The sequence below is a fragment of the Myxine glutinosa genome, chromosome 2 (assembly GCF_964187855.1).
Source record: "Myxine glutinosa chromosome 2, kmMyxGlut1.1, whole genome shotgun sequence".
In the NCBI taxonomy this organism is placed as follows: Eukaryota; Metazoa; Chordata; class Myxini; order Myxiniformes; family Myxinidae; genus Myxine; species Myxine glutinosa.
Genome location: NC_136262.1, coordinates 264111339 through 264125700, shown reverse-complemented (window position 1 = coordinate 264125700; position 14362 = coordinate 264111339). Strand labels below are relative to the sequence as shown.

Genomic DNA, 14362 nt, shown 5'->3' with positions numbered 1-14362 from the left:
TTACAGAAAATGGGACTAGGGACTAGGGAATGGGGGATTGGGGATAGTTGGGAAGTATTGGGGAAATAGGGGAATATTTACAAGCGGATATGGATGGAGGCCAAATCCCATATCCGCAACAATATATATATATATATATATATATATATATATATATATATATATATATATATATATATGTATATATATATATATGTATATGTATATATATATATATGTATATATATATATATGTATATGTATATATATATATATGTATATATATATATATATGTATATATATATATATGTATATATATATATATGTATATATATATATATGTATATATATATATATGTATATATATATATATGTATATATATATATATGTATATATATAGTGCCTATAGAAAGTCTGCAACCCCTTTCAAATTTTTCACCTTTTGTTACCTTATATCCTTGAATTAAATTGCAGTAAATCGGACTTTTTCCCACCTTTATTTACACATCGTAACCCACAACTTCCAGGGTGAAAAACAAATTCTACAAATTTCAGAAAATGAATTGTCAATTAATCAGATTGTACTTACTGACTTCCTCTACTCAAGTTTGAATATTCCCATTTACGTATTTGGATGTGCTGTGTGCTTACTCCAACATTTTGTAGTTGCTGGTGCATCATCTCTGGTGCACGTACTATGTGCCGTGTGCTTGCAGGCCAATTGGTGGTGTACTACGCTACCTCGCTGAGACACCTTCGCATATGTGCCCTGTGCTTGCAGGATAATGGTGATGTGCTCCATGACCTCGCTTAGACACCTTGACGTGCTGTCTGCCGTGTGCTTGCAGGACAATTGGTGGTGTGCTCCCTTTGTTCGCTGCTCATGCAGTCGAAGCGACTATGGCTATTTTCAGCGCACCTTCTGCCTCTGTTTGCACGACTATGCGCCGTTCCTTTCGACCTGCTTCCTCTTGTTAACAAGTTCGCCATGGCCTTCACTGCGCTCGAGGTCCTCTATTATCTCGTGTCCAACTTTGGTGTACCCTATGATCTCGCCAAGTCTGCCTACCGAGAGGCCGTGCAGGTTCGTACCTGACACCGAGTTGGGTGTGGAGTGTTGAATAGTTGTACAAAATACTTTAAACATTCGTGACACGTTTTAATATTACATTGAGACTGTCCGTTGGTGTTTGAGCATTGTTGATTTAAATGATTTTTTGAAACCAGAAGTAATATTTTGCATCAGTGTATCCGTCATATGTACAAATGAAAAGGTTTAGTTTCGAAAAGGTTTAGTTCAACCAATAACAAACGTTTTTTGCCTGAATATATTTTAAGGGAAATATTCCCCTCTTGCAACCCCCTTTCATTTTGGGTCCTCTTGAGTGGAGAATGTGTGTGGTTGCCCTTGTTTAACGTCATCATCAAATGCGTGACTCGTGATGCTGACACCTTGGGTTTCCATCTCTTAATAACTATGCTGATTTGTCCATTGTCAATACATCAGTGAGTACACATGTTGTCTTCAGCAAGTAATGTCTGTTTTTGTATATTACACTGACATTTAATTATTAATATGAATGAATAATAATAATAATAATAATAATAATGCATTCATTTTATATAGCGCTTTTCAGGAAGCCCAAAGACGCTTTGACAGAGTGCAAAACATAATGCATAGCAAAACATAAAAACAATTGCAAAAAAAGAAGAATCAATCGGGAAATATTCAAAGCACAAAGGAGGGAGAAGGAGAGGAGATAGTCAGGGGTTAGATGCTGTGGGTTAAATGTTGAATGCAGTGTTGAACAGGTGGGTCTTGAGTGATGTTTTGAATGTGGTGAGTGAGGAGGAGTCTCTGATGGTGTGAGGTAGCGAGTTCCAGAGGGTGGGAGCAGCGATGGAGAAGGCCCTGTCCCCCCAGGATCTAAATTTGGTCCGGATGGGGGGGGTCAGGAGGTTGGTACCAGCAGAGCGGAGGTTGCGGGTGGGAGTGTGTCTGGAGAGGAGGTCAGCCAGGTAGGATGGGGCCAGGTTATGGAGGGCTTTGTAGGTCAAGAGGAGGATTTTGTACTGGATTCTCTGGGAGATGGGGAGCCAGTGAAGCTTGTAAAGGACGGGGGTGATGTGGTCACGGGTCCGGGAATGGGTGAGTAGACGGGCAGCGGAGTTCTGAATGTATTGGAGTTTATTGGTGATTGTTGAGGGTGAACCATAAAGGAGGCTATTGCAGTAGTCCAGACGGGAAGTGATGAAGGTGTGGATGAGGGTTTCTGCAGCCACGGAGGAGAGGGATGGACGGAGGAGAGGGATGGACGGAGACGGGCGATGTTTTTCAGGTGAAAGAAGGCTGTCTTTGTGATCTGTTTAGTGTATTTGTCGAAGGAGAGGGTTTGGTCAAAGATGATGCCAAGATTCCGGATGTGAGGGGAGGTGGATACTGGGAAACCGTCGATGTTGAGGGCAAAGTTATGGGTGGACTTGGTGAGCGTTTTTGGGCCAATGATGATTATTTCAGATTTATCACAGTTAAGTTTGAGGAAGTTGATTTGAAGCCAGGATTTTATTTCAGTGATGCAGTTTGTCAGGATAGAGTGGGTGGCGGTGGAGATGGACTTGGTGGAGATGAAAAGCTGGATGTCATCGGCGAAGCAGTGGAATTGGAGACCATGACGGCGGATTAAGTGACCGAGGGGGGACAGGTAAAGGATGAAGAGGAGGGGGCCAAGAACTGAACCTTGGGGGACACCTTGGGGGAGGGGAGCAGTAGGGGATTTGCAGTTATTGATGGAGATGAACTGACGTCTGTCAGAGAGGTATGATTTAATCCAAGAGAGGGCAGTGCCGGTAATGTTAAAGGTGGTTTCAAGTCGGGTGAGGAGGATGGTGTGATCGATGGTGTCAAAGGCGGCGCTGAGGTCGAGGAGGATGAGAATGTTGAGGTTGCCAGCGTCAGAGGAGAGGAGAAGGTCGTTGGTGATTTTGAGGAGAGCAGTTTCAGTACTGTGGTTGGAGCGGAATCCGGATTGGAATGTTTCATACAGGTTATTGGCAGAGAGGTGATGTTTGAGTTGAGTGGCTACAGCGCGTTCCAAAACCTTTGACAGAAAGGGTAGGTTGGAGATGGGTCTGAAGTTATTTAGGGTGTCAGGGTTTAGTCCAGGTTTTTTCAGAATGGGGGTAACAGCAGCAATTTTGAGGGATGGTGGGACGATGCCTGTAGACAGGGAGGAGTTTATTGTTGCAATGATAAGTGGAGAGAGAGCAGGAAGGGAGGCCTTGACAAAGCTGGAGGGGATGGGGTCAAGAGTGCAGGTGGCAGTTTTCATTCCGATGAGTTCAGAGAGGTCAGTAGGGGAGACTGGGGAGAATTGAGACAGGGGATGGCAGGATAAGGGGGGGCAGGTGGTTTGAGGGGGAGCGGGTGCGGCGGTGGTCAAGCTGTTGTAGATGTTTTCAATTTTGCGTTGGAAGAATGAAAGGAAGGAGATGCAGTTGTCTATTGTGAATGACTGGGTGGTGGTGTTCAGGGGGCTGAGGAGTTTGTTTATTGTAGAGAAGAGTGCTTTTGGGTTTCCGGAGCCAGAGTGGATAATTTGAGAGTAGTAGGCGGAGCGGGCGCGGGAGAGGGCATCTTTATAGTGTTGTATGTGGTCCTTGTAGGCCTGGGAGTGAACTGTGAGACCTGTTTTATTGCGGAGTCTTTCAAGTTGGCGAGCACGAGTTTTCATCGGGCGGAGTTCAGGGGTAAACCAGGGAGCAGAATGGGTGAAAGAAACTGTTTTGGTTTTTATAGGCGCAAGTTGGTCAAGGCAGGAGGAGAGAGTGTGGTTGTAGTAGTCAGTGAGGTCAGAAGGGGTGTGGAGGTCAACGAAGGGAGAAGTGGACATTTTTTCAGAGAGGGTCGATGAGAATGAGGTAGGTGAAAGAGCGTTTAGCTTACGGAAGTTGATAGTGCGATAATGCCTTGGTGCTGGGGTGGGGATGTTGATGGTCAGAGTGATGGCTAGGTGGTCAGAGAGAGAGTGAGGTCGGAGCCAGAGAGATGGTGCAAAATTAGTCCAGTAGAGCAGACAAGGTCCAAAATGTGACCACGGTTATGGGTAGGAAAGTTGACATGTTGAGTGAGGTTAAAGCAGGTGAGTAAATCAGTGAAGTCAGTGGTTAGTGTGGAGTCAGTGGAGTCCATGTGGATATTGAAATCACCAAGGAGGAGGATTGAGGGGGAGAGGGAACATAGCTGGGTCAGAAAGTAGGAGAAGTCAGACAGGAATGATGGGTGTGGTTTGGGAGGGTGGTAGACAACAGCCATGACTGACTGTGTGTGACCAGAGAGTTTAAAAGCCAGGTGTTCAAATGATGGAGCAGATGAGATGGAGATGAGGTTGGTCTTGATGTCTTGTCGGTGAATAACGGCAATTCCACCACCTCGGCCCTCCGAGCGTGGTTTATTGATGTAAGAATATCCATTGGGTGTGGTGAGGTTGAGCGTGTAGTAGTCCAGTGGTTGTTGCCAGGTCTCAGTGAGACAGAGAAAGTCCAGTTTATTTTCCAGGATGTAGTCGTTCAGGATGAGGCATTTGTTGTTGAGGGACCGGGTATTGAACAGGGTGAGCTTGATGTTGTTTTGTACGGCGGGTATGAATCCAGGTGATTTGGCCAGGGTTCGCAGACAGGAGGTGCGATTTTGTGCGTTGTTGTGACCAGGTGTGTTGGGACGATGAGTGGGAGTGCGCTGAGCCGACCAGAGGATGGGGATGGAGTGACCTGATTGTAAATAAACAAACTTACGACCGGAGCCACGGTGAATGTACCTGGGTCGACGCAGGAGTCCATTCGATTTGATTGCAGAGATGCATGATGGGGTGGAGCGGGTTTTAAGCAGGAGAAGCCTTGCGGCGGAGTACCGCAGAGCCATGCCAGCAGGAGCGAAGGGACGAGGCCAAGGGTGAGGAGGCGAAACAATCGTCACAACCCACGGGAGTGGGCCCGAGGAAACGGCGAAGGAGCCGAGCAGGTGAAGCCAGGAGCAGAGCCGGGACCATGCAGAGGGCAGACAGGAGCGAAGAGACGAGCACGAGGCCAAGGTTGAGGAGGCAAAGCGGCAAATGCAGCGGCAAACGACCGCCGCCGCTATTCAAGATCACGGCGGCAAACCGCCACCACCGCCGCTGCAAACAATGGGCACAACCCACGAGAGTGAGCCTGAGGAAACAGCGAAGGAGCCGAGCAGGTGAAGCCAGGACCAGCAGAGCAGAGCCGGAACCGTGCAGAGGGCAGACTCAATGGCCAAAAATCCGCCACGACCACCAGGAAAGCAAGATACGGACAATGGTCCAGTCAGAGAAGCGGCGAGCAAGTGACGCCAGCGTCCTCTCACGACCGGACCGGAAACGGAATCCTAGTTCTTTTTCAAATGAATGAATGAATGAATGATCGTTTTAAGGACATTTTTCCCCGCTAGAGTGGGGGTTAGCCTTGCAGGCCCCATGACAATCATGGTTCCCTGTTTGAGGCAATATTTTTATGGCCGGATGCCCTTCCTGACACCAACCCTTGGTCACGCTCTTACGATGCGCAGGGATACGGTGTACCTATTCTAAATCGGGGTACACACCGTGATCATTCATCCCAGCAAGCTGGTATTCAATTTGCCGACCTCGGAAGGATGACAGGCTGTCAACCCCCCTGGCGTTAATTCAGCGATCAACCGGGATTCGAACCCAGGATCTTAGGATCCCAAGCCGGCACCCTAACCGCTAAGCCAACACCAGGCAAAGCCAACACCAACACCAACATTTAATTATTAATATATTGTCATGTAATAGAATGTGTGTTAAGCACTATGAATATACTAGCAAGCCCATGGGCCCAGCCAAGCTTTTTGTTGTTTCGATTGTTACCCCAATTTTTATTCTTTTGAAATTCCAAGAACTGGAAAGTTTCAGACAGTAGAAGAATAGGTACAGTTGGGGTATATTGATGTCAGTCTCCAGTCGCAGTACACATAGCCTCGCACAACCAATCGGCAGCATCTCACGGCTTGTCGCCAAGCCATGCGAAACATAGTTCATCCTTGGTTTGTCTGAGTTTTTATCAATGTGAATGATGAAACGTTTTTACCCAAATCGTTTTTATTTTTATTTTTTTTTACCCTGCACTGCGTGAGCCATTGGTGATTAATTTGGTACCATTTTCAACTTTGTGCAACCATGGCTGGAGATGCCAAACTGGCATGCAGGGAATGGATCTTACTCGACTCGAAACACATGCTCCCTTTGGGAGCGGGATGGGTGTGGGGATTGTGGAGCAGGTGCGGCAAATGTTTTTGTGCCGTGTCTAATAATCCCCCCTGTTTGCAGCAGGGGTCTGTAAACCACTTGCACTGTCTCATGTATGGGAGAAAATTATGTTGTCTCCCAAGGGGGAGGGGTGGTGAGTAATTCCGTTATTTCTCTAAAATAACCTCAGAGTGGGTCCCGGCATCCGGCCTTCTGTCCGTACGTCCATTAACATTTGACTAAAACGTCATCTCCTCGCAAACTACCTGACCGGTTATGGACCAAATTTGGTATGATGCATCAGAACAGTAAGGTCTCGTAGGGTTGTGCTCACCATCTGGATGCACTCCCTATAAAGGGGGATAAAGGGGCCTTTGCCCCAAATTTGGGTATTTCATTCAAAAATCTTCTCGGAAACCACCAGACAGATCCACACCAAACTCTCTACGAGGCATCGGGACCATGCCCCCTAACCTGAAGTTCTGCTCTTCATGGTTATATCTCGCAACGGGCCCCTGCCTGAAACCCCCATTTTCACTAAAACATCCTCACAACTACCTGAGCAATACGGACCAAATTTCGTGCAATGCATCAGGACAGTAAGGTCTCATGGTTGTTGTGCTCCCCATCCAGATCCACCCATTTAGAGGAGGTAAAAGGGGGGTTTGCCCCCAATATTGGTATTTCATTCAAAAATCTTCTCAGAAACTGACAATCGGATCCAGACATAACTGGCCATGTGGCATCGTGAATCGTGATCATGCCCTAACCTTAAGTTCTGCTCCCCATGGCCATATCTCCACTGGAAAGGGGGCCACGGGCTCCCTCCCTTAATCCCTCATATTCACTAAAACCTATTTTCCTCACAAACTACATGACCGATGTGGACCAAATTTAGGATGATACATCAGAACATTAAGGTCTCATGGGGTTATGCTCCTCATCCAGATCCACCCCTTATAAGAGTCTATAAAGGGGCCCTGCCTTGGCGTGCATCTGTCTGTCCGTGAAGCCATGTGACTATATGTCCATTATTTATGTACGATTGGAATGTACCTTTCAACCTTTACTGCTGAGACCCTTTAGACCTTTGAAGACCCTTTAAGGTTCCCAATACCCTAAAGACCCCTAAGGACCTTGAAGATGCAAAATAACCCAAAGACCATTAAATACCCCAAATACCCAAACTACCCCAATCAACCAAAATGCCCTTGAAGACTCTTAAATATCCCCGAAGACCCAGAGACCCTTTAGATCCTCAAGACCCTTAAGACCCCTTTTACCTTTAAAACCCTTTTGATACTGTTGCGGATCTCAACGCCGGCCTTTCCCCTTTACCAAGGGGGGATTAGTCCCTTTGTCTTTTACTAGCCGACGGGACTTGGGACCGATGACGTCCTTCCCGGACAGCTTTAGGTAGGGTTTTAGGACTAGGTATTCGCTATTACCTAAGTACTAACGCCGCCCAGAAACGAGGAAATAAGCCCCGCCCGAATCACGGGTGTTAGTGGAAACGCCGAGCGGTAGCGACCCGTGACCCGAGCCGTTAGCAATGACTAACCCGATCCAAGCGGTTCATAATCGTGCCACGCTTACCCAATGATGGAAATGACTGAAACGGTTGAATTTGGGAAGAAAGGGAATAACAGATTTTATTTACACTTTGTACAATGAGAAGAAGAAGAAGAAGAAGAATACACAGTGCAGCCTTATACAGTCTTAACTTATCCCTGGACAAATGGGCCCGTTCACACACAGACACACACACGGGGCTGCAGATGAACAGGTCGATGGTCCAGGAATGGTGTCCGGGCAGCTCGTTCTCCGGTCCCCAACTCGCACCGTGAAGCAGATGAACAGACGGCAGCGCTCTCCGCGTGTCGTTTGGCACGTGCGGGACTATCACAGGGCAACGGTAGGCTGGCTGTGGCGGTTATTCGCGGCCCAGCTGCGTACGTAATAAGCGAACCGTTCCAATAACCGCGAACCATGCGCTCCTTCAATACGATTCGCTCGCGATGCATGACTCAGTTCTCATCAAGTCCTCTCGGGTAAGCAAGCTCTCTCCAATCAGTCCTCATACGGGCAGTCCTCTCCAGCTCAACTGAGGTGGGGGCCTCGCGCCAAGGGTTTTATGGCCACGCCCTTGGAACCCTCTGGAACTCACCAGACGTTTCTTGCCACGCCCTAGCATGCCATGCCCACCGAGCCCTGGTTGGTTGTTGCCCTTACCGTCACCGCCCTCTGACGCGCTGCTTGATGCGGCCACACCTCGTCCTCGCGCCCCTCCCCCCTTTTCAGGCCTACCTCGTGGCCACCCGACTAGTTTGAGCGAGCAAAAGGCAGCTAACGCTGCTGGCGGCCAAAGCGTAACAAACGAGGTGGATTAGCCGAATGGGGCACGGGATCGAGTTTGCCCATAGATAGCATTGGTGGAATTGAAGGGCGGCTGCAAAATGAAAGGACCTAAACTTAGTATTTCTTTACACAACGCAGATGTCACTAGGGAAATGGCCTACTCTTACACATACTATGACATAACTAATTCTAATGGGCCTACGTGTTGCTTGTGGACTAACTATGGGGGCAAACCTTTAACCTTTAATGATGTTATATGTACACTCTCAAAACCGTAACAATACTTCAGACACCTTTAGATCCCTTCACCATTTCCTCCTTTTTCCCTTCACACCCCTTAAGTCCCTTTCGACCTCATTGGACCTTAACACCATTTGGACCCCTTAAACCCTTTAATTAGATTATCCAGTTTGGGCCCTTGTCCAATTAGAGCTTCAGACCACTTGGACCTTTTTAGATTACAAATAAATAATACCACCAATATTACAAAGAAATTTGTACAAAATAAATGTTTGTATTATGATTTGTGTAAATCATGACAACACAGCAACTCACGTAGTTATTTTCCCCGGTTTAAACGAGCCTGTGCCCCTGTAGCGACGTGTGCTGAGGCGAGCATAGCGAGCCAATCCACGTTAGTTTATTTTAAAATCTTTGCATAAACTGTGGGGAAATAACCGCCAGTCTCCCACGGGGCTATTTTTTGTTTGTGTGTGCCCATGACCTCACCTTGGTTACGAGAAAAATTGCAAAATTTGGATGAGACCAGCCCAGACCATGTTTAGGTATGATTTTCAGACGTGCACATACACACGTACAGAGAATTGCCTCATTTAATGTAGTAGCATCAGATGATATTACGTTAAACCATCCAACAAGAAAGATAAACATCTACAGATAGAAACTAGAAAGGTTTGAATAGTGAAATTACATTCATGGGTTGACTGACTATAGATGCAGCTCAACTTCTGCGTCTACTGTTGTCGACCCATTGCTATGGTTGAGGACCAATCGTTTGGTGAGGTCCTAAGCCAAAAGGGTCAAACTTCTATCGATCTCAGTCTAAGGAGCATCTTCTCTTCTAGACTTGGTTATGACTAACTTCACTGCAAATGTCTGCTGGTCTTCTTCTGCTCCAATCAGTTTATCTGATCATGTGCTTGTTGAAGTCGACATCTCTCTGGCCATTCTCAGAGAGCCTCCTCAGCGCCGATGAGTCTGGCATTTCATGCAGGCCGACTGTGGCGGTCTTCAAGCAGCCATCAAACATCTGGACTGGTCTCCCATCTCTAGTATCTCTGAAATCGACTCATCCTGGGAATTCTTCCAAAAAATATCTTCTCTCTCTCATGCACAGATTTATCCCATCTCGTCGTCAGTTGTCATACCCTTCCTCCCGTCCATGGTACACTCAATCTTATGGTGAGGCAGTTGCCCTGAAACAACTTGCCTTTGCCTCATGGAAGGCTAATCCAACTGAAGGCAATCTCAGTTCCTTCCACAAAGCTCGGAACCAGTGTGTGTTCACCCTCAGGAGAGCCAGGAAACAATATCTCTCCACTCTCAAGACTGAACTGAGCTGAAGGGAAATAACCTGGTGTTGGCTTAGCGGCTAGGGTGCCGGCTTGGGATCCTCGGATCCTGGGTTTGAATCCCGGTCGATCGCTGAATTAACGCCAGGGGGGTTGACTCAGCCTGTCATCCTTCCGAGGTCGGCTAATTGAGTACCAGTTAACTGGTAATTCCCTGTTTGTCGTAAAAGGCGACAAACAGAGTTGGCGGCAGGAAGGGCATCCGGCCGTAAAACATTGCTTCAAAAATGTGACCAACAACAACAAACAACAACAACCACGGTGCCCGAAAAAGGCCAACCCCCGCTTTGCGGGGGGAAATGGCCTCTAAAGGTGTTGTTTTTTTTTTTGTTTTTTTTCTCAAGACTGAACTCTCAAACCTGTCTTCCTCCTCCAAATTCTGATGGTGCCTGGTCAAATCTGTTTCTGGTGTTTGTTCCCCCCTCCATCCCCTCCCTTACCTCAAACGGCTGCACACCTGACACTGCACGTGAAAAAGCTGAATGCCTAAACTCTGTATTTGCCTCAAATCTTGTGTCCCACACCCGTCTCTCTCTGTATTCACCTTACCCAGTCATACGCAGCTGCTCCTGGACTGTCTTTCTCTCCCTACAAGGTGGAGAAGTTTCTGTCAAACCTCGACTCTGATTCTGCAACTGGACCAGACAGCATTAGCCCATGCATCCTAAAATGCTGCTCTTCCGCTCTATCTCACACTCTTTCTGTTCTCTTCACCCTCTCTTTTGCTCAAGGTCATCTGCCATCACCTTGGAAATCAGCCAACATTACCGCTTGGCACAAAAAAGTGCAAAAACAGATCGTTGCACCTACAGACCAATCAGCATGCTCCCAATCATCAGCAAGGTGATGGAATCCATCACCCATCTGATATCAAATCCTCCCTCTTCTCCAATGGCTTGATCTCGGATCATCAATTTGGATTCAGACCATGTCATTCCACTTTGGACATGCTGCTTCTGCTGTCTCAACAATGGATGGAGGTCCTCAATGCCAAAGAGGAAATCAGAGCTGTCTCCCTTGATGTATCTCGTGCCTTCGATACGGTCTGGCACCCCGCCCTGCTCACCAAACCCTCCTCTTTATGGTATCCATGGAAATCTCCACTCATGGCTCGCGGACTTCCTCTCCTGTCATAGTCAACGTGCGTCTCTAAATGGAATTCTCTCAAATCCTCTTCCTGTCCAGGCTGGAGTTCCTCATGGCAGTATTCTGGGCCAAACCCAAACCAAAGATGGCCTAATGATGAGCACCCTCGTTACGTATCTTCAAAAGGGGTGTTTAAATGTACTCAAATACCCAATTTTCATTCATGCACTCGATTCGCGTTCCCTTAATATGCACGTGAGGTTTTAAGCCGCGAGGTTTTGGGGTTATGGAGGAACACACTGCCTGACCGGCACACGGCATTTATTATTGGTTCACCTGGAACCTAGTTCCGGGATGGTTATGGGATGGAACGTCGTCAGTCCGTAAACACTTGCAATTTCTTCTCCGAAACTGCTGATGGGATTGTGACCAAACTTGGCACAAATGATATTGGGTTTGTTGCAACTCAAGTTTGTTCACGGCATTTTAAAAAATCGTGGTCTGAGGGGGTCTACCGGGGCTTGACCTCCCCTTCACCCCTTCCCCTCTCCCACTCCCCCACCTCTTCATTTGTTTGTTGCTTTGTTACTTTTCTGTTTGGCACGCTTTCCCCTTCCTCTTCTGTTTCATTCTGCTGATGTGCAGCTTCTTCACCCCCTTGTGTCCTTCTCCCCCTCCCCTTGGTCTCGCTCTGCTGTTGGTGTTTTCCCCCTTTCCATTTTGTTCTCCTCCATTCTTCTCTCGCTCTTCCATTAGCCTCAAGCATGTACACATCAAAAAACATCCGTATGCTAAAGGCTGTGCTTAGAATGAAGTGGTACTTTTCCAAGTAGGTTTTCATAACAATTTGTGATGTAGGTACGGTGTAACTTGGCGTGACCCGTGCAGATGATCCAGATGTATGGCTGGCTGGCGTTGGGCATGGGACTCTGGAACCAACTCCTTGTGCCAATGTTGTTCATGGTGTTCTGGCTGGTGCTGTTGTCGGTTCACATCTACTCGTATGTGACATCTCGGGGCCAGGCTGTCATCCGCGAGCGCCTTTTGCTTGTTGTTCTGACGAGGTGACGTGCCCACTATGCCATCTGACTTCAGGCCTCTATGAGAAGGCTTTCGTGAACCTTAAACATTTATCTTTCATTCCTACACTTTTCCCTCATCACATTTGCTTCATATTTTGAGCTTTTAAGAGCAGGTTGAACCCATTTGCATTTTGCTTTCAATATGCCACCTTTGAACGGCATCTTGTATTTTAAATTCTCATGATGTGATAATGGGAGTCGTTGTTTGCATCTCCCACACGACTGATGATCTAAAACCTAGGATTATGATTTCTTCCCCACCATTTGTGCACTCTCGGCAATGGCAGCGTGGCGGAATGCTGCGGAACTCCGTATTCGCTGCTGGGCCTCACGTTCACTGTCTCTTACTTGGCACTCGGCATACTTACCATGGGAAAGTTCTACTTGCAAGGTTTCCAGGCATTTGCGAATGACAACATCATGCACAGGTGGGTAGGCATGCTCAGGTAAGAGGAGGTGGGTGGTAAGCAAATGAAGGAATTCGGTGTGAAGACGCAAGTTCATTTGATGACCTTTGCCTTACTTTACTTAGACCTTTCCGATAAAGGGTCAAAAGGTGTGCAGGTTCGAACTGTCAGAGGGTTATTGCATCTTGGTTGTGCCGTGGCACATGCCCGGGTTGTGCCGCTCTTATTTAGAGGGACGAAGACGTGCAATGGTAGACTCTAGGTGTATCTTACAATTATTGAAATCGGATTTTGTTTAAAAGGTTTGTCTTTCTGACTTGTTTCTCTCCAATCCTTTAAAAATCCACAATTTTGTCTATTTTAAACAAGTCAGGAGACAACGATGGTTCACGAGTGAGCGATATTTAATGACAAAGCACGGACTGTAACCGAAACAGGCCCGGAAATGTCAAAACGAAGGTTACTGACCTTGAAATGAGATAGAAAATAATGTATAATCAGTTATGAGGTTAGTTAGCTACACAATACCGAAAATTCGGTTCGATTCCGACAACTTTGAAACTTTGACCTTTGTGACCTTCAAAGGTCAAAGGTCAAAGATTCTGAAATTTGTTGGAAAACATATTTCATGATGTATGTGATATAAGATCATGTACGACATTTCACCCTAACGGGACGCAAACAATGTAATAAAACCATCAAAAATCGACTTTTGTAAATTTCATGACCTTGTGACCTTGACCTTTGGGCGAAAATGAAAAATCGAGCAACGTGGGGCTAGACACATGACATTGGCCTAACCAAATACCGAAACCCCTGTCAGATTCCACCAAACCCCTTGGAGATGTAGGTTGAACTCGATTACCCCCTAAAAAGACATCTTTTTCTGGCGTGGCTCCGCCCACAATGGGCGCAGGACACAACTAGGCGCAGGACAACTCGAGGCAGGACACAACTAGATCATATCAACCTCCCACCCAAGTTTCATTAAGATAGGATGATATCATCGCGTAGTTATGCTGCGGACAGACAGACACACAGACAGACACACACCCATGACGAATATAGTGGTCACTGTTTGATAAATCGTGAACCAATAAAGTTAAAAACCAGGAAGTTTTAGATGTGTAAAACTTGACAGGATTATAACAATGGAGTCTCAATAGCAGTTTATCAGAAAATAATGTCGACTCGACAAAGGAGCAAGTTCCGATGATTGTTCCGTTTATTCCCGGCCTGCACAGGGGTGTTACAGAGGGAGCAACATTGCTGCTGCTGGCGGTACAGACTGGGCTCATGGAGCTGCAGGTGTTACAACGGGCATTCCTGCTTACCATCATGCTTTTCATCGTCGTCGCCTCGACGCTGCAGTCCATGCTGGAAATGGCCGACCCCATCGTGTTGGCACTGGGTGCTTCAAGAAACCGTAGCGTGTGGAAGCACTTCCGTGCCATAAGCCTCTGTCTGTTCCTCTTCCTCTTCCCACTCTACATGACCTACACAATTTGTCGCTTCTTCGTACTCGACTTCTGGCTGCTAATAATCATCTCGAGCAGCGTGCTTACATCCCTGCAG

General features: G+C 46.9%; 1 protein-coding gene across 3 annotated transcripts in view; it reads left to right on the top strand.

Annotated features, from left to right (window-relative positions):
• Positions 1–14362, top strand: part of RNF145 (ring finger protein 145) — a gene marked incomplete at its 3' end in the record, with an annotated part of 47609 nt that extends 33247 nt beyond the window's left edge. For all 3 annotated transcript variants that reach the window (XM_078772526.1, XM_078772527.1, XM_078772528.1), the window contains 4 exon segments: positions 830–1065; positions 12187–12362; positions 12668–12808; positions 14032–14362. In XM_078772526.1, coding sequence (XP_078628652.1) covers positions 830–1065; positions 12187–12362; positions 12668–12808; positions 14032–14362 — 884 coding nt within the window.